Source organism: Octopus bimaculoides, chromosome 14 (assembly GCF_001194135.2).
Source record: "Octopus bimaculoides isolate UCB-OBI-ISO-001 chromosome 14, ASM119413v2, whole genome shotgun sequence".
In the NCBI taxonomy this organism is placed as follows: domain Eukaryota; kingdom Metazoa; phylum Mollusca; class Cephalopoda; order Octopoda; family Octopodidae; genus Octopus; species Octopus bimaculoides.
In genome coordinates, this window is record NC_068994.1 from 53,608,420 (window position 1) to 53,627,015 (window position 18,596).

At 34.8% G+C, this 18,596-nt stretch overlaps 2 protein-coding genes across 7 annotated transcripts in view; both read left to right on the forward strand.

Annotated features, from left to right (window-relative positions):
• LOC106868557 (fibronectin type 3 and ankyrin repeat domains protein 1) overlaps positions 1 to 15,350 on the forward strand; it is a 21,407-nt gene extending 6,057 nt beyond the window's left edge. Inside the window, exons 2-11 of one of the 4 annotated variants that reach the window (XR_001409308.2) lie at positions 1,278 to 1,461; positions 2,608 to 2,735; positions 4,160 to 4,241; positions 4,717 to 4,791; positions 6,871 to 6,936; positions 7,674 to 7,888; positions 9,363 to 9,532; positions 10,907 to 11,005; positions 12,315 to 12,359; positions 13,934 to 14,024. Coding sequence is in view for 3 of the 4 variants with exons in the window: in XM_014913875.2 (XP_014769361.1) it covers positions 1,278 to 1,461; positions 2,608 to 2,735; positions 4,160 to 4,241; positions 4,717 to 4,791; positions 6,871 to 6,936; positions 7,674 to 7,888; positions 9,363 to 9,532; positions 12,315 to 12,359; positions 13,934 to 13,990 (1,022 nt within the window). In the remaining variant the exon portion in view is untranslated. Of the gene's footprint in view, positions 1 to 1,277; positions 1,462 to 2,607; positions 2,736 to 4,159; positions 4,242 to 4,716; positions 4,792 to 6,870; positions 6,937 to 7,673; positions 7,889 to 9,362; positions 9,533 to 10,906; positions 11,006 to 12,314; positions 12,360 to 13,933; positions 14,028 to 14,965 lie in introns of those variants that run through there. The other 3 variants (XM_014913875.2, XM_052972868.1, XM_014913876.2) reach the window with 3 other exon arrangements.
• A 1,007-nt stretch (positions 15,351 to 16,357) lies between these two features.
• The window catches only part of LOC106868549 (fibronectin type 3 and ankyrin repeat domains protein 1), a 20,929-nt gene continuing 18,690 nt past the window's right edge, over positions 16,358 to 18,596 (forward strand). Inside the window, exon 1 of one of the 3 annotated variants that reach the window (XM_014913858.1) lies at positions 16,358 to 16,548. In XM_014913858.1, coding sequence (XP_014769344.1) covers positions 16,539 to 16,548 — 10 coding nt within the window. In that variant the 5' untranslated portion in view covers positions 16,358 to 16,538. The remainder of the gene's footprint in view (positions 16,549 to 18,596) is intronic. The other 2 variants (XR_001409307.2, XM_014913855.2) reach the window with 2 other exon arrangements.

Genomic DNA, 18,596 nt, shown 5'->3' on the forward strand with positions numbered 1-18,596 from the left:
ACAAAAAAAAAAAAAAAAAAATCCAGTTAATAAAATAAAGGCATCTTGAGGATCTTTTCTGTTTGACTTTCACTTTTTGAAACTTTAAAACTAAGGGAAAATTTTCAAATTTGGTATATTCATATAATTTTTCACTTAGAATTTAATGTCATTCTCTTGTTCCAGAAAAGTTTTATGAAAACATTAAAGAGGTTTAAAGGTTGATTATTTTTACCCAATCAGAAAACAGGATTTGGAAGACTGTATTTTCTACGTGATTAAACAAAATGAAAGTGTTAGAATTTGGGTTTACGTTTAGAGTTTGGGATTAGGGTTAGAATTAGGGTTTAGTGTTAGAGTTAGAGCTTAGGGTCAGTGTCTAGTGTATGACCTGAAGTTAATCAATTAGTTACATATTTTTATTGAACATTTGTTCTTAAATTTTTCTGGAACAAGTGAATGATAAAATCAGATTCAGCATGAAAAATTACATTAATACACCAAATTTGAAAAAAACAATACATTTTTTTCTGTAGCGAAAATTCAGAAACAAAAGTTCAGAATATAGGTACATAGTGGTTGTAATCTTAAGCAGACAACAGCTTGGCTTGTTACTATGGGAACAGGCACCAATGTTTCTGTAGCTTACAACAGGTTAAAATTACCCAAGAACTGCAAACTTAAAAAGCTATTCACTTTTTATTTATTAATTTACAGCAAAAATTAATTCCATTTCCATAATTAGCATACAAAACTACATTAATACACCAAATTTGAAATGAATTGGAACAAAATGAAAGTAATTGAAACGAGAAAGCCAAACAGAAAGATCCCATCTTGGATCATGTAGACTTAAATGCATTCTTTCAATAAGGAACAGTATGGTCCTACGGGATTAAGGCTCCCCTAAAGCTAAACATTATTACATTGTTCTAAATCTCCTTCTTTTGTTTACTAACACCCCCTATATGTCTTTTCTCTCTCTCTCTCTCATTTCTTCTTGTCCATTTATATTGTTATTTTTTCCTCCAGCATCAATAACATTTTCAAGTATACTGATACTTCAACTTTGTATTTGGAGCTGTTAGAAATAGCAGCCAAATTTCCTTCAAATGACAATTATAATTCAAAAAGAAATACATTGGATAATGTATTCCTTTTATCTCTTAACAGCTTGAGTTACTGTCTAGATGTTTTATCATTGGCACAGCAATTTTGTAGCTTTTTTTCTCTTAGAGTAATTAAGAAATTTTAATTATTATTATTTCTTTTTTCTTAATTTCTTTCTATCTTGTCAGATAAAACTGAAATCTCAGAGGCTGATGTGATTGCTTCAAACCATTATTCTGTGCATCTTGACTGGTCTTCCTCTCTGCTTCAGTTCAAATACTACATTCTAAGTGATTCAGAGAGAATCTACACCATCTTGCAACAAACTGAGGGTACCTTAGAAGAGGAGAACGAGTGGAAAAATGTATATACGTATGTATGTCTCCTTGTTGAGATATTTCCTATGGGGTAGATAACCAAAAAAAAACAAACAAAAAATATTAAGACATATTCATTTATCAGGAAATTATTGTTATTGTTGCTGTTGTCTAACATCAACTCAATGCTTGACTAACCATAAATGATCATGTGTATTCAAACACAGCGCATCTGGGGCTATTTTTATTGTTATTTAGTCCCAAGTAAACCCTGATGTAGCAGACCCGTGATCAGAAACATTTTATTGTTGACTGGGAGTTTACATCAAACTGTAAAAATCAATCAAACCAACAAAACTACCTTTCTAATTACTCAAGCATAGTTAAATAGGAATCTGCATCTAATGGTAAATAAGGTGTCTATATCTTCATGAAAAACCCATCCTGTGACTTAAGGCATACAGAAAACGAGGAGTCTAAGTATTCTGTTCTAATGTTTTGCATCTAGAAGTATTACATCTGATACATTCATCCATTTTTAAGGCATTAAGTAAATTTGGGAACTATTTATAGCTTACCAGGTGAAGTGTAATTCATAGTTGCTTCTGATATAGGCATAAGGTAAGAAATTTGTTGGGAGGAGATTAATCAATTAAATTGGCACTAGTAGTTAAATGGTACTTTATTTTATTGACACCAAAAGAATGAAAGACAAAGTTTTCTTTGGCAGGATTTGAACTCAGAATGTAAAGAGCCAGAACAAATACCACAAGGTATTTTGTCCAATACTTTAACAAATCTGCTAGTCCATTGTCCTAGCATAACGTAATGTATAAAGAATAATATATAAAATCAAAAAAGCTTCTAGCAAATGAAATAAATATTTATTTTAATTAGATGCTAAACCAGACTTTATTGTAGAGTGGTCTAAGTTAATAGAAATGACTCTAATATATCACTGGTATTCTACTAATTTATACATGCAGAAGGTGAAAGGCAAGTTTAACACAAGCAAGATGTGAACCCAGAACTTCTACTAAATACTGTAAAACATTGAGTCCAGCACTATCTCTGCCAACCTCTAGTCCTGGCATTCCCACATTTTTAAGTATATTACACTGGTGTGTGTGTGAGAGAGAGAGAGAGAGAGAAAACAACCAACATAATAGCCATTTTATAATGCTTTTTACCTTTTTTATAGGGGATATGGTGAAAATACGATTGTGGAGGACCTTAAACCATATCAGGAGTATCTATTTAGAATTCGGTTCCATCGAAGTGATAATAATTACACTAACTGGTCACCTCCAATAAAAGTTATCACAGAAAGTAAGTAAACATCTTAAGTTGTTTATATTTTACTCTTTCTGTTTTTCTTTTTTATTGGTCCCAACCAGGTGGATGTAGCCATACAGAGGCTGTTACAAACACTAATTGCTATTTTTTTTCATCTTTCATATTTACAAATTTTTGGTATTTTCACAATTGTATTTATTTAATTTATATTGCATCTGGTGACAACTTTGTCACTGGTTACAGGTCCCTAATTGTCCCATTACTAAAAATAAGCAGAGGTCAGCAATACCTGTGCAGAGTTTTAGGTCCAATAAGGCTTGCACAACACCTCGTAGATCCTCTCCACTTTATTGACATTATCCAGATAGAAGCCAGAGCTAGATGTCTGGTGCCAATATGAGTCGCAGGCTCAGGGATGTGGGAGCGCCGTGATCTCTAGCACAAACCAAAGATCCCCAAAATGTTCAATGCCATTCCCTGCATATCTGGTTTTATATCAGAGTGACCTTCTCCTAGAGACATGCTTCAACAGAAGTTGAGGGGTGCCTCACTCCCAGTGGTCTTGCAGCACGCCGGACACCATCCTGGAATTTCTGCATACCCGTGCTATTGCTAGATAGCCATTGAGCCTGCACTAGGTCCATCCGAGCTTTCAACAGGTCTTGTTTTTAATCCTGCTGGGTTTCTAGCAACCCTCCTCACCAGGACAGCCTGGTGGGGGTGCCAGATTAGTCGCCGGCAACCCGACCATGAAACAGGTTGTACTGGATTACATGTTACCAGTAGCACTTATGAGAGCCTCATAAGTGACCTGACATACATACATGTATACATACATACATGCATACATACATACATACTACATATATATATATATATATATATATATATTTACACACAAAAATGTTGTAACACTGCTCACAAAATTTGAATACCACTACTGCTGTAAATCATAGTTATGCTAAACACTACATCAAAGATATTTTACAACCACTGACCAAGTGAAGAAAAGGATCAGTGGTTCACTTCTCCTCACTGTCTTTGAGCCATTTCTTTCCCATATGCCACATACCTTATCTCAAACCAACAAGAGAGACTCTGTGCAGTTGCTCAACTTGTTAGATATATTGTAGCCAAATTTACTCCAAATCATACCCCACTATCTCAGAGACAGTACATACTGGATAATGTAATCCTAGATACCCCTAAAAAGATAGGATGGTCATAATTGAAGTGTCTGTGTCTTTAAGAAGGAGTGATCTGAACCAAAACAACAGCATACTTCTTTTATATTCTTTTAGTTTAGGATTTTCTTTAATAAATCTATCCTTTCAACATAAGATTTTAGAAGTAATACCCTTGAATTCTAGTGATTATATTTAAATAAAATTAATCAATTCGATAAAAATATAAATAAAAAAGTTATTTTCATTCAATCCCATCTCTCTCTTCTATAGAAGAACCATACTATGGAGAGAGCTTACACAAAGCTATTCGGAACCGGAGATCTTCTGAAGTTGAGAATGTGCTAAAGTCAGGGTAAAACACTAAGTTTTTTTTTTTTCTTAACTTTTTTCCTCTTTTGTCTTTTTGTTGAATTTTGTGTCCATTGTTGTACTGCTGCCTTTGAAGGATCTTTCTTTTTAATTCCCATTCCTCAACTTCATTACTTTCACTACCTCTATTGTTATCACCATTTTCATCAATATCTCTATCATTACTGCCAACATCATCACTATCATCCCTAAGTAATAAGTTGATGATGATGTGATGATAATGAGGAAAAGTAATGATGATCATAATAATGTAGGTGATGATAAATAATAGTGATAAAGGTCATGGTGATGATGATCACAATATTTAATCTGATCATTATAATTAAACTGAGGATTATGATGATATTAATGATAAATAATGACAATAATGATGAGTATGCTCATCTTAGCAATGGTAGGGATGATGATGATGTTAAGGAAGATAACACTGATGATGAGTTTTTCATGATGTATTACAGAACTGTCAAAATTGATGTGCCAGACAATCAAGGTCTAAGTGCATTAATGAATACAGCAAAACGGGGCCAAACTGAGTAAGTACCCACTGTATATATAGTTTTATGGTGTGTATGATACTTAGTGTTGAAATGAAATAGCAAAGTGGGTAACACATAAAACTACTTGCTCTTGTGTCTTTGGGTTCAAATCTACTTTGGATATTTTATTGTGTTTGGATAGGGTACTTAATTTTATCAGTGTTTGGATAGGGTACTTAATTTAATCTCTCAGTTATCCCAGATGTCAGAAATAGTAATCTGATCAAATAAGATAGATGGGCTTCTATTGCCGCTCTGAGTTCAGAATTCTTTCAATGAAAGAGGGTTTTTTTTTCCTCAACAAAAAAATTATTTGCAGCATATCCATTTAGTTTAAGAGCAATCACACATCTTGTCTCAAATACAATCTCAGTTAAAATCAAATCTCATAGCTCATAATCCAAGAACAAAGTGAAAAAGCCAGCCAGATTACGCCTTGCATTTATCTCATTTGAAACACTTTTTAGCTCAGTTGGCTGCTTAGGTGAAAGCTGTCATCCAAGAAAAGCATTAGTGATTCAGATAAATCCCTGTGAGGATAAAAGAGGTTTGTCTCTATTCCTTTTGGCAGTACTCCACCTTTTGTAATTCTGAGTTTTACTGCAAATGCAAGTAGTGGGGAGCAGGAAATGTAACAATAGAACTAGAGGGAAGTCAAATAGTATAAGTGGTATATAGTTTTAGCTTGTTGAAGACTTTAATGTAGGGTGTACTTGAAACTTGTAATCTGAAAAATGTTGTATCAGAGGATTACTAGGTGTAACATGTTAAGAAATTATGAGATTAGTCAAATGTTCTTTGTTTCAATATAGTCAAGAATGTTAGTGTGTGTGTGTGTGTGTGTGTGTGTGTGTGTGTGTGTGTAACAGCTGCACTGTTGCAAATATATGTTGAACAATATTTTTGTAAAACATTCTTGAAGCTTAGAGACTTATATAATAAATATGTGGTCATCAGAGTGATGACTTTTTTTAATGGCTTAATCTAAGGTGTAAAGGTAATCAATATCCAAGATTGATAAGAGAAAAGAGAGGGGAAAAAAAAAAACTATAACACATGGGTTGTTGCAGTAGTTGAAGATAACCCTTAGACTAGAGAACTGACATAAATGATGGCAGCAAAATGGGATCTGCTAAAGTCACATAAGGACCAGTTGGTTATGTTCATCCTTTTGTAACCATATTTATAATGAAATTCACAGTCTATGAAGAATTTATCAAAATACTATTCTTGGCATTAAGCTAGTGTTTCAAACATAACTTCACAAAAAAATTCTTTTATAAAATTATGATAGAAAGCTTAAACTCAAGCATAAGCATTTCAAAATGCTCAGTTTTGGTTCCAGGTAGGTTGCTATAAAAAAGGGTTCAACCAGATGTTGGATTAGGTTGACTCCCAAGAACATGTAGTTTGATCGATTTCTACACAGTTTCTCTCTGTTGAATTTCACTTACAAAACTATGGTCAAGCAAAGCTATGGTAGAAAATTCTTGCCCAAAGTACTGTCCAGTGAGATTGAACATGGAACCATGAAATGACAACGCAAATATTTTAATCACAGCACTTTATCTATACATGTATATGGCTATGCCAGCATGAAAGTTTGAGTGTGTCAACTTATTTTTTTAATGATTATATTAAATAGAATATTTATTCTATTAAACTGCCAAGATTTCAGAGTATTTTCTTTAATTAATTAGTTTGTGTCTCTAATTCTCACTGTTTCTTGCTAATGCATATCTCTGACATACACAGAAGATCAAAATTCCAATGTGGGTTAGGACAGATATTCAGTCAATTTAATTGACCCCAGTACCTCACTGGTATATATTTTATCAACTTCAAACAATTTGAAAGATAAAAGTCAACCTTGATATGGCTTCAGTTGAAAGTTTAAAGGGACATTTCTAAATATAGCACATTTAATCAACTATTTACTGATTCTGTTATCCCAAAATTCAATGGTTTTTATTGTATATTTCTAACAATCAGTCAGTATTGCATTGTATTGTAACTATTGTACATTGTAAAGTGTAGGTAACTACACATCCTGAAATGTTACCCTTTGTATTTCAGTATTATGGAAATGCTATTGTCCTTTAATGCTTCAGTCAATGGAAAAGATGAGTCAGGAAAAACAGCGTAAGTATTTAGAGCATCTTGTTTTATTTATTCGACAATGATTAGCAAAATTCTGGTTTAAGAACCTCATATAGCTCCTCATAACTTTTTTATTTTTTGAAATTTTCAGAAAATGTTTGCAAATTTGTGTTCTACACATGGGAATTCATATAATTATGCAAAATACAATTTTTTAAATTTTTATTTTTATCTGAAAATTCCAAAAAATAAAAAAGTGAAGGATTACATGGCATGCTTAAACCAGAATTTCAGCATGAGTTGGACTGGCCATCGTAATCGGTCAGTTCTTATATGAATTTACTGCCCTCTTAGGTGTGGTTAGAGGACAGTGTCTCACTTGTATATTTTCCTTTGGCATAGTTTCTATGGTTAGCTATCCTTTCTAACACCAACCACTTTACAGAGGTACTGGTTGCATTTTATTGTGAGAGGTTGCTATAGCCTCAACAAGACAAGAACTAAATTTTATGATTATATTTGATTTTAATATTGAAAACAGAGAGATGTTTTTTTTTATTAAAATTTTGTTTTTAAACTGAAATTGAATTTCAGTTCTTATCAAAATTCAGATAAAAGTGTAACTTTGTTCCTCACCAGCAATCCTCTCCTGTTGTCTCTGTTTTGGGACACATGTTAATTTAATTCAGTGTTTCAAACAAAATTAAAAAAAAAGAAAATTGACAAAAACGATATATAAAATAACATTTTTCTTTCTATTTTTTATGGGTTTACCTCAGTTTAATGCATGCCTGCATACATGGCCAATTGCCAGCTGTGAAGATGCTGCTCAATAATGGTGCACTCTATAATGATTTTGATTTGGGTGGTTCTAGTCCATTGCATTATGCTGTTGACAGCTGCAAGTGTGAGCTCATTGAATGGATGATCAAGGATGGAGCAGATGTGAACATTCAAGACAGAAATGCTGGTTGGACTCCATTGATACGATGTGGTGAGTTACATTTTTTTAAAAACTGATCGGAAAGCACATTTATTTTGTGTGTGTGTGTGTGTGTGTGTGTTTGCTTGTTTTCATAACTGCCAGGTTTAAGATATGTGCATAACATCTGTCCCTTCCAAATGAGGCTGCATATCAAGAATTAAGATGTACAGTCATCAAAAGATCCACAAAGATAAAAATGATCTTTACCAAATTCAATAGGCAACCTTAAACAAAACAAGAGTTCAACATATTTATTTATTTATTTATGTGTTTCAGCCAAGTGGCTGCGGTCATGCTGGTGCATCTACTACTTTCTGGAAAATGTCTGTATTTGATACAGCTAAACCTGCTTGTATATGTTTGGTGATGTTTAGTTGCATAGACAGAAGTTCATATTGAAAGACCTGAACATTCAACACTGAAAATAAAAATCAAACAGCGTTTCAACTTTGTGTAGTATATGTGTGTACGTGCACAAGGGAAGTATGTGAATGTTTGTATGTATGAACCAGCATTCTTTCAGTAACAAACGATGATATATGTCACATCTCAAAAGTCAACCACTAGATAACATTGATAAGTGTATTAATTTGATTTACCATCCATATTCTGTCTGTTGTGTTGCAAATAATTATTACAATCACACACATCAACACAAACATATACATATACAAACTCATTAGAGAAAATAAATATTGCCTGAATGTATCAAGAATATAAAATGACTGCAAGTATATTATAAATACACATTTAAGAGTCTATACATGTACCTAATTTATTTATATTAAGAAATTTATGTAATAAATTTTGAATAGGGAGTTTTTACAACATCAGCTATAAGTCATGTACTGCTTTTTGTGGCTTTAAGTCGTATGAGTTTTGGTTGGTTTCAGTATGGAGAGCAATTGAAAGGAAACGTCACTTTGAAAAAGTTGATATTTGCTTGCCAGTATTTAGTCATGGCCAGCTTTATGTGGCCTTAAGTCATACAAGAAGGAAGGAAAACTTTAAAATTCTTTTGAAGGAAACAAGCAGTCAAGAGATGTTAATTGCGGATAGATTTTTCACGAAAAATTTGGTAATAAAAGAATTATTAAACTAAAAACTTGGTTTTGTACCTTATTTATATATAAAATACTACAATTAGCCATCATTTTTTATAGCAGGAGGCCAGCTAGTAAAAAATAAAAACTGTATATGGATTCTATTTAATTTTAAAAATAAAATGTATTTCAACTCTAACTTTATAAACATACAATCATCATCATCGTTTAACGTCCGCTTTCCATGCCAGCATGGGTTGGACGATTTGACTGAGGACTGGTGAAACCGGATGGCAACACCAGGCTCCAATCTAATTTGGCAGAGTTTCTACAGCTGGATGCCCTTCCTAATGCCAACAATGTGTATATATATTTTTGGGGACACCCTATTTATATATATATATTAATGTGAGGTACGCTTTTGCTGTTTATTTTTTCAGCTTCACTTTCTGGTAAAAAATTAGTTGCTCTTACATTGATCCATAATGGAGCCAATACTGATCTCAAGGACAACAATGGGAAGACCTGTTTAATGGTTGCTGTTATCAATGGCCATCAACAATTAGTGGAAGTCCTTCTGGAGAACAATGCTGATATCACAATATCTACGGTTAGTCGATTGCCACCCCCTTTATTTTCATCATTGATCATTTCCCTCCTTTCATCATAGATTATTACCATTATTATTGTTGTTTAGCCTCAAGTTAGCCCTGATAGAACATACCTTATTCTAAAAGATATCCCAGCTGTTACCAGCCTATTTTTTTAGTATTTCAGAGACTTCATTGCTCAATATATCCTTATTATTTACAATGTTAGCATGTGATTGCATGAAGACTTGACTGCACAGATACTCCATATTTGGCTTAAAGTATAAGTCAAGTACTTGGATTGATGTGATTAACTAGTCCCACCCACTGAAAATTACTAGCCTTGTGTCCAAATTAGAAACAATTATTATTGTTGGCACAGTAGGTAAGAAACAAGAGCTCTAAATGAAATATTTATACTGCCACATTTAGTTATGTTCTATTGTTTTACATCAGTTTTCCCACCTGTAATTCCATGAGTACTTATGATTCATGTTGAAACAATTGATTTCCACAGCTGGAAGCCCTTCCTATTTACCATCTAAATGTAAACTACAAGTGATATCTGTTTTGTATCCAGTCAGCAAAAATGGATCAAGGAGTATTATATGCCTTACTTGAGTAAGGCACATAACACACACCCTGTGGCCTACTAGTACATCACTTCCTCTTTCTGCTTCTACTGCTACAATAACGGCTACTACTACTCAGAGCTGAATTTATGCCAATTGCACTCAACAATTTCTGTTCCATTCACCTCTCCTACTCTCTTCATCTTTGTTGTGTTCCTATCCCAGCCATGCACTACACCATGCCCAGTCCTTCCTTCTCAAAACATTGTTCCTCTGGAATTCCCTCCCTGCTCATGTCTTTCCTGCATAAAGATTCAAGAGGAATGGCTGTAATAATTTTCACTTGAACTCATGATCTTCAAGTTCAGCCTACACTGATATAGTAACCTATAATATTATTGTGTTCCTGCATTCTTGTTTGTTTCATCTGTGTTATGCTTACACCAAGGGAGGTAATAACTTGAATGGAGAACTACAGCGAGAGAGAGAAGTGGAAGGGAGACAAAGAAATGGAATAGTGGAAAAGATAGAAAAGGAAACCATGAAATAGAGAGAGAGGTGGGGAGAAGGTCTATATTATTCTACATTTGTGTTAAAATTGTAAGCACAATTGAAATACTTAACATACTGAAACAGTGCCATGGCCCATAAATTTATGCTTTAAAAGATATATCAATGAATAGTTAAGTTAAAGTGAAATAACCTTAGTTAGTAAATAGTTGTGGAAATGACACTTTTATTTTTAAAGTGTTCCAGACCAAAACCTGTAACCATATTGGGGCAATGGTGTTATCCTTTTCTTTTTCTTTTTTTTTCTGTTAGGTTTAAATGTTTATTGATATTTAAAAATAAACAGATACACATACCAGCAGAAGGGAAAGTAGATATGATAGTTACTTAGACAGACAAATTGACAGCCAGGTAGGTAGACTATCTTACTGATATATCCAAAGAATTTTATTAATCTCATGCCTATGCATGCCTTTCAAATTGCATTCAGTTCATACAGTTTATAAAGTATTTTCTGTGATCATATACATGCCATTCATATTGCATTCAGTTCATCCTAATACTTGACCAGTTCATTATATTATAATGGGAGACAAGGTTCTGGATAGCGGTTGAATATCGCCTTTCTCCCATTAATTTCTTATTCTTCATGCTGTTAAGGCTCCAGCAGTCGAGTAAAGAAGTATCAGGCTAAACGCAGGTTCTCCATTAGTTTTTACTTACAATATATACACATATGTGGTATGTTGCTCTTTTGCAGCCATTTCATGCGGTATGTATTCATCGCTCTCCATTACGCGGGCCATGGTCTCAGGAGATACGACAAGCGGACTAGCCTTGTGCTTTTCGTCACCTGGACTACATTTCCCAGTTCACGAGTGACATTTGGCACATACCTAGAACAGAAAACGTGACTGTTGACGCACTCTCTTTCTTGTGCCTGCTCCAATTATTCTGTTTTTGCACTGCCGTACTCAGTGGGGAGCCCTTATAGCGGCCCAAGCAGTCAGCGCCATATTGGGTGAGATCTCGCAGCAGCTGTTGCCATCTCCGAGACTGGAGCGAGACCTCACCTGCATCCATTTGCCATGTGCAAGCTCACAACGAGGCTCATGATGGCAAACTATATAAAAGGAAGAAACCACAAGGTTTGATCTCTTTTTTCCCCCCCGCATCTGCTCGCAGAGCACACTTCACTGGCTGGGCCCCTAGGCTAATCCGCTTGTCGTCTCTCCTGTGGTAATGGGCCCCCGTAACAGAGAACAACAAATTCATACCGCATGAGATAGCTGCTGAGAGGAACGTACCGCCCCTTTGTATATATTGTAAATAAAAACTAATGGAGAATCTGCGTTTTGCTTAATACTTCTTTACTCGACTGCTGAAGCCTTAAGCAACATGAAGAATAAGAAATTAATGGGAGAAAGGCGATATTCAACCCATATCGAGAACCTTGCCTCACATTATAAATCAATAGATTGCCTGACTAAATGTCTTGAGCTTTCTTAATCACCCTATGACTCTTCAACTAAAAACCAAATATAAACTTGGACCTAAGAGGTCAATGTTCAATAAAGTAAATAACTAGGGTTGATTTAATTGATACATTATTCTAGTCCTATCTACTAAAGATGGTTTGATCACTTCAAAAGAAATCAATATTGTATATGAATAACCTTATACACTTGTTTTTGGAGTTTTTTTTTTTTCCCCCTTTCAGAGTGGTCGTACAGCATATGAAATGGCTGTTTCTCTTGAAAAAAGGGTAAGTAAATTTTAAAGATGGAATGGGTCATCTTCATGCTTTTTACATCATCCCTGATTGAATAGCCTCTACAATCATTTTCTTACAATTAGTTTGGGAGCTGTTAACAGGAATACTTTCAGAAAGCATTTATAAGCATCTTGACAACCAGAATTTACTTCCAGAAGAACAGAAAGGTTGCAGGGAGAAGGCTAGAGGAACACATAATCTAACATACATTGACAAAGCAGTTTTAAAATAAGTGAAATCTAGAAAAAGTTTAACAATAGCAAGGACAGATTATAAGAAAGCATATGACATGATTCTACATTTATAGATAAGTGAATTCTTGAGAATTTTCAGTATTGCAGACAACATAAGAGAGTTAATTAGCTATAGCACGAAGAAATGGAAATTAGATCTTTACTCAGATGATACAGCCTTTGGGAAAGTTAATACCGTGAGAGGAATTTTCCAGGAGACTTCTTATACACTTTAATGTTTGTGTTATGTTTAATCCCCCTCAGTTTAGCATTAAGAATTCAAAGGTAGGGTGTCAGTTTAGAGATAATAAAGATAAAAATTAACCATTTGCTCTACATCGATGACTTGAAGCTCTTTAGTAAAAATAAAAAGTGATAGATTCTTTAATACAAACTGTAAGATGCTTAAGCAAAGATATAGGTATGAAATTTGTCATAGATAAGTGCACACTACTAATCATAAAAAAGGGAAAGGTAGTCAGCAGTGAAAGCATTCAGTTACCAGACGACCAGACATTAAAATCACTGAAAGGAGAAAGCTACAAGTATCTAGGAGTATTAGAATCTGACAGAATACTAACTATAGAAATGAAAGAGACTAATACTTTGTTATCAACAAAAAGAACAGCAAAGTTGGGATTTGAACTTAGAACATAATGAGCAAGAATAAATAACACAAAGCATTCTGGCTAACTCTTTAATAATTCAACCAACTTGTCTTTATAACAGCAACAGTAATGTTTTCTGGTTTAGGCACAGTTTTGAGGGGAGGGGATTAGTTAATACCATTGATCCCAATGCTAGATTAGTACTTTGTTTTATTGACCATAGAGAGATGAAAGGTAAAGTTGATCTCAGTGAGATCTGAACTCTGAATGCAAAGATTCAGTGCAAATAACACAAAGCACTTTTTCTGATATTCTAATGACTGTGCTGATCCAATAATAGATATTTATAGTGTTAGTGTTAATGGTGTAGGAATAGTAGCTCCATTTTACTAATCAGCTTTGCTTCTGAAGCTCAATGGCAACAGATGTGCATAATTGTTAATTCGTATGATTGTGGTTGGATATGGATTTGAGAAGGTCATAGCCCAATTATTGCATTCCTAGACTTATAATGGAAGGCATTGCAGATGTGACCATCATGTAGAATATGACTTGAAGACAATTTGACTGCACAAAGGCTATCATCTTGTTGAATTGTTAGTTTCTTGAATATGTTGGTACATATCATACACTTACTCAGATTTCTCCTGACACTGATTTATATGTTGGTACATATTTGGTTTGTTGTAGATGATGTTCTTACTTTTTTTTCTTCATTTGCCAGAAAATTATAGATACCATGGAGAAATTTATGAAAAAACGTGGAATAAAATTTTTCTAAGGAGTGAAGCGGTAATGTTAACACGGCATTGATTAAGGTATGTACCTGTTTGCATATTCTTAGACATTTCTTTCTTGGAACTTCTTCTAGCCTTTCTTTCCATCTCTTAATTTATCTATCTATATATATAAAGATGAGAATGTGTGTCTCTGTGTGAATCCCTAAAACTTGAAAACTACACAACCAAGCAGCATCATGCCACCCCATGTCTTTGAACAGGGCATTAGGCTCAATTCAGATGGCTATGTGAAACTGCTGGAGACTGCAGTCAAACTCTGGCAGGAGAGAGTTACTGCTGGAAGGCCACGTGTGTAGCAGAAGGGTTCAGCTCCTTGTCATACCTCCAGAAAGAGTCAGTAGTGGTTGTTAGAGAATTTGTACAACTTGACCAGCCCCAATTTCTGGCCTCGTAATTCCCTCAATTGTAATCCCATGGATTACTATGTGTGGGGCATGGTTGAGAAAGACACCAGTTGTTCTGTCTAAAACACCAAGGCCAAGCTGATGGTTAAGATCAAGGAAGTGTTCAAAGACCTTCCAAGGGACACAGTGAGGGATGCATGCACCCGGTTCTAGAGTTGTCTTGAGGTTATGATGAAAGCTGAAGGCAGGTACTTTGAGTAAAGTGTTATTTCCTCACCATAATTTAGTTGATGTTTTTTGAATTTTTAAAAATACTTTTAGGTTTGGTTCGGATATAGTGTTTTCTTTTCCTTTTATATGAACCATCAAATTTAGCCCAAACACCCTGTATGTATGTGTGTTAAGATAAGTAAATAACCAATGTATACATATTAATAAATTTGATCCTGCCTTCTTTCATTCACTGTCAAAGGTGTTTATTTGGATGAAAGAGGGATCTTGAAATTGCTCTCTGTATGGAAAGAAATACTTGAAATTTCCCACTGTTGCTTTGTAAATGTATTTTTTGATTATTCATAAACCTCATTTTTTTTTTTTTTTCTAATTTATCAGAATTGTAATGGTAACAAACTCAACAAGCTGGACATGCATTCGAAGAGACTTTCCTTTTCAGTCACAATATCTGTATATCTTCATATAATGGATTGAATCAAATCTTGCCCATTTGCCTGCAGTCACAGAATCTATTTGACATGGTTTAAATTGTTAAATCTGTCCAAACAATGTGTGTCACTGAATCTTCCAGTTTTAATGGCATCAAGTTTTGTATATTTTTGTTTTCTCAACTTCAGCCAGCAGAAGCAGACAATATTTGTGTAACAACTTATGTATTTTTATCATGTGAAAATTCTAGCCTATTCCAAAAAAACTGTTATGATAAAGTTATTTTCCTCACCAATAAATTGTCATATACAAAATAAAATTATTATTATTATTATCCAATTGATTTGCATTTTATTTCATCTGCTCGGAAATTTCCAGGAAGTAAATCTTCCCCCTCATCCACTTCCTTGGAACTTTCATCCCCTCCTCGGAACTTTGCAGGAAGTAATTTCTCCCACTCCTCCCATTCCTTGGAACTTTCCAAGAAGTAATTCGCCCCTCATCGGAACTTTCCAGGAAGTGATTCCTCCCCTTCTCCCCTTCCTTAGAACATTTCAGGAAGTAATTCGCCCCTCCCCCGTAACTTTTCTGGAAGTAATTTTTCCCCTCCTCCATTTATTAATCACTTTTGATTCAAACTTTGTATGAATAACATGAGAATTTTATATTCTCAAATAATATATGCTTATACAAGAAAATTTTAATTAGTATTATGCAATCGTTGACAGGTTTAATAAAGCCACAAAAATGAACTTCATTTAATTTATGAACATTTTAGAAAAAGTATGTTACTTTTAATAGCTGAAGTTATACTGAAACAGCCAGCAGAATAAAACAAAGAATCCATCAAAAGCAAGAGAATCTGAATGCTGCAGGACCATCACAGCTTCAGCGTTTCAATGAGATAGAAAAGTTATAGAAAAAGGTAAAGAAGCGGGTGGGGTGGGGGATTCAACAAAAAAGGAAATTCAGGAATTCGAGTGAACGGTATGATTATCTAGCTAAATAACCGGAAGCGATTTCATTATTTATCTGAGGTTTCAAGGTTAACAGAAGGTAAAATACATTCTAAGTTGGGGGAAAGAGGTACATGTAGGGCTGCTAGAGGTGGAATTTGAACTTAGAACGTAAAGGCGAACGAAATGCCGCTAAGCGCTTTGCCCGGCGTGCAAAAGACTGTCAGAATAATAAAGATGTTTAAAAAGCGTTTCTAACCCATGCACATATATATTAAGAGAGCGAGCGAGAGAGAGAGAGAGATGTGTGTGTTTATATATGTGTATGCGTCAGTGAGTATGTATACCTACGTAATAAACCTCGTGCATGCTTTCTCTAAAAACAGCGTCTTGTTTGCGGTTTTTCTGATTCATTTCGTTGTCAACTGCCAGTTTATATGCTCGGTTGACATTTTCTTTTACTTTAGTCTATGAGTACCCGGCTTTCCATGAATGAAAGGGGACTAGTAGTTATCAACTCGGTAACTCACTCATCATAAATATATGTATTTTTTATATACCCTGTAATGCCAACAAGTAGGAAAAATTTATATTTTTTTGTTTATTGTTTATATTTAATTAATGTTTCCTATATTGTTTACATTTAATTAATACCAGTTCAACATAGTAATGTTGTTTATTTGGCGGAGGTAAAAAATACGTACACCACCCGTTTTCGGCGTAACAAAAGCACTAACCCTAAACACCGGGTGTACGTATTTTTTACTTTCGCCGTTTATTTTACGCTTTTGCTTTGTTTTTTAGTGGGGGGTGAACGAGCTGAGAAGGGAGTTTCTATGAATGAATTCGTTCGACCTTCCATAAATAGCAACTGAATCTCAAGTATATTTTACCGTTTTAAAAATATGAAGGACTCGCTGGATAATATAATCCTCGATGCACTATGTCTGGAAAAGGAAAGGATTGTCATGGCTGTAATGCCTTTTCCGATGAACACTTTCTTGCCTAATCTAAAATATTACGGATCAGGACGCCCACATGAGTTGGATTTTTTCCGCTTTGACGGGGATTTTTCCAATTTATTTTTCACTACACCCTGAGTTTCTTATCGCGAGCCACTTTGAATATTTTCATGGAATAATTTGAGCATAATAAAATCATTGAAATTAAACTAAAAGAGCCTAATTTAATGAAATATCAAATAATGCAACCTAACAGAAAGTAATAAGTTAATGTATGAACGATTTCAACGGGTTCTTGATTTACAAGGATTTGTGTATCTCCTTGCCCACTGGATTGCATCTCCTTGATTTTCTCGGAGCAGATCCTAAGATCACCCTTTGCCGCTTCTTCAGCCATTCTGACCACCGTCTGCTGGCGTATTGAGCGTAACTCTGCCAGGAGTGCTATGTCAACAGCATAGTCCAAATCCGTTAGACGTCTGCCTGAAGTCCACTGTATTCCGGCAGATGGTTCATTTATGGCTCTCTGCAAGACCGATAACCAGACACGTTGGACAATCGGCGACCCTTCATATTACGGCCATAAGCTTCAAAGTATGAAGAGAAGCTAGAATGTAACAGAAACACATCGTTAAATGTTCTAAAGAAACAATAATCTTTCAAATCTGTTTATCTACCAATATTCTTTCAAGTATAAAGATGTAATTGTATGAAACATTTATCCCCAAATACAACATCTGTTTCAACACACGATTTCACATCAAAAATCTTACAAAACAAATATATAAACGGAACAATCATAGTATTGTTTTCGGGTAACTTCTCCAGATTATCCATAGACAAGTGACAAAACAGGAATTTCACCTGCACTTAACTCTCAAATACAGTATCGACGGTACTGTGCTAGCCTGAAACTCAGTTTTGCAACACCCGTCCCTCAGTTCTATGTTAGTAGATCAAAACACAATTACACATTTTATTCTCAGAACATTTCATATATAATATATATATTTATTTATAAAGCATTACTGTTTGTTTCTTCAGAAAATTTTTATGGCTTTATTTTTATCCCCCCGTTTTCTGATGTGGAACTTAATTACAACTCACTCACTCTCTCGGCAGACCTTAAGACGAATCGAACTCAGGAGATTTTCGATTGTACATATTTGTTCTATGAGATTTCTATTATTGAATACACCCGTTTTTTGTTGTAGCTCGATTAATGTAAACGCTTAAATAGTCTTTTATATCATGCCTTCGTATTAAATTAATAGTTAGTCATATTGTTCTGCAAGTGTAGTGGTGCGTGTGGCCGCCATCTTAGGAAGTGCCATTGTGCATGTGCAAGGGATTTGCCGTCAGCGGAAGTACCCGAGCACGCATGCGCAATGCAACAGGTGGAGAAAAACCAATAGCGTTCGCGCTCTTTTCTCTCTAGCAGCGGTGGCGACAACACGTATCTCTTATCCATCCAGCAGCCGTCGTGACAGGACGTCTTCCAGGCTCTGTCCCAACTCGACCCCGACATGTGGTCGAAGCTTTCTTTGGTATTCTAGCGGCATGCCTATTCACCCAGGAACTAAACGGCTCTACACCAACCTAGAATAAACTATGTTCTGTTGTTACCGTTATAACTGGTGACCCCCGACGTGATAACGGAAT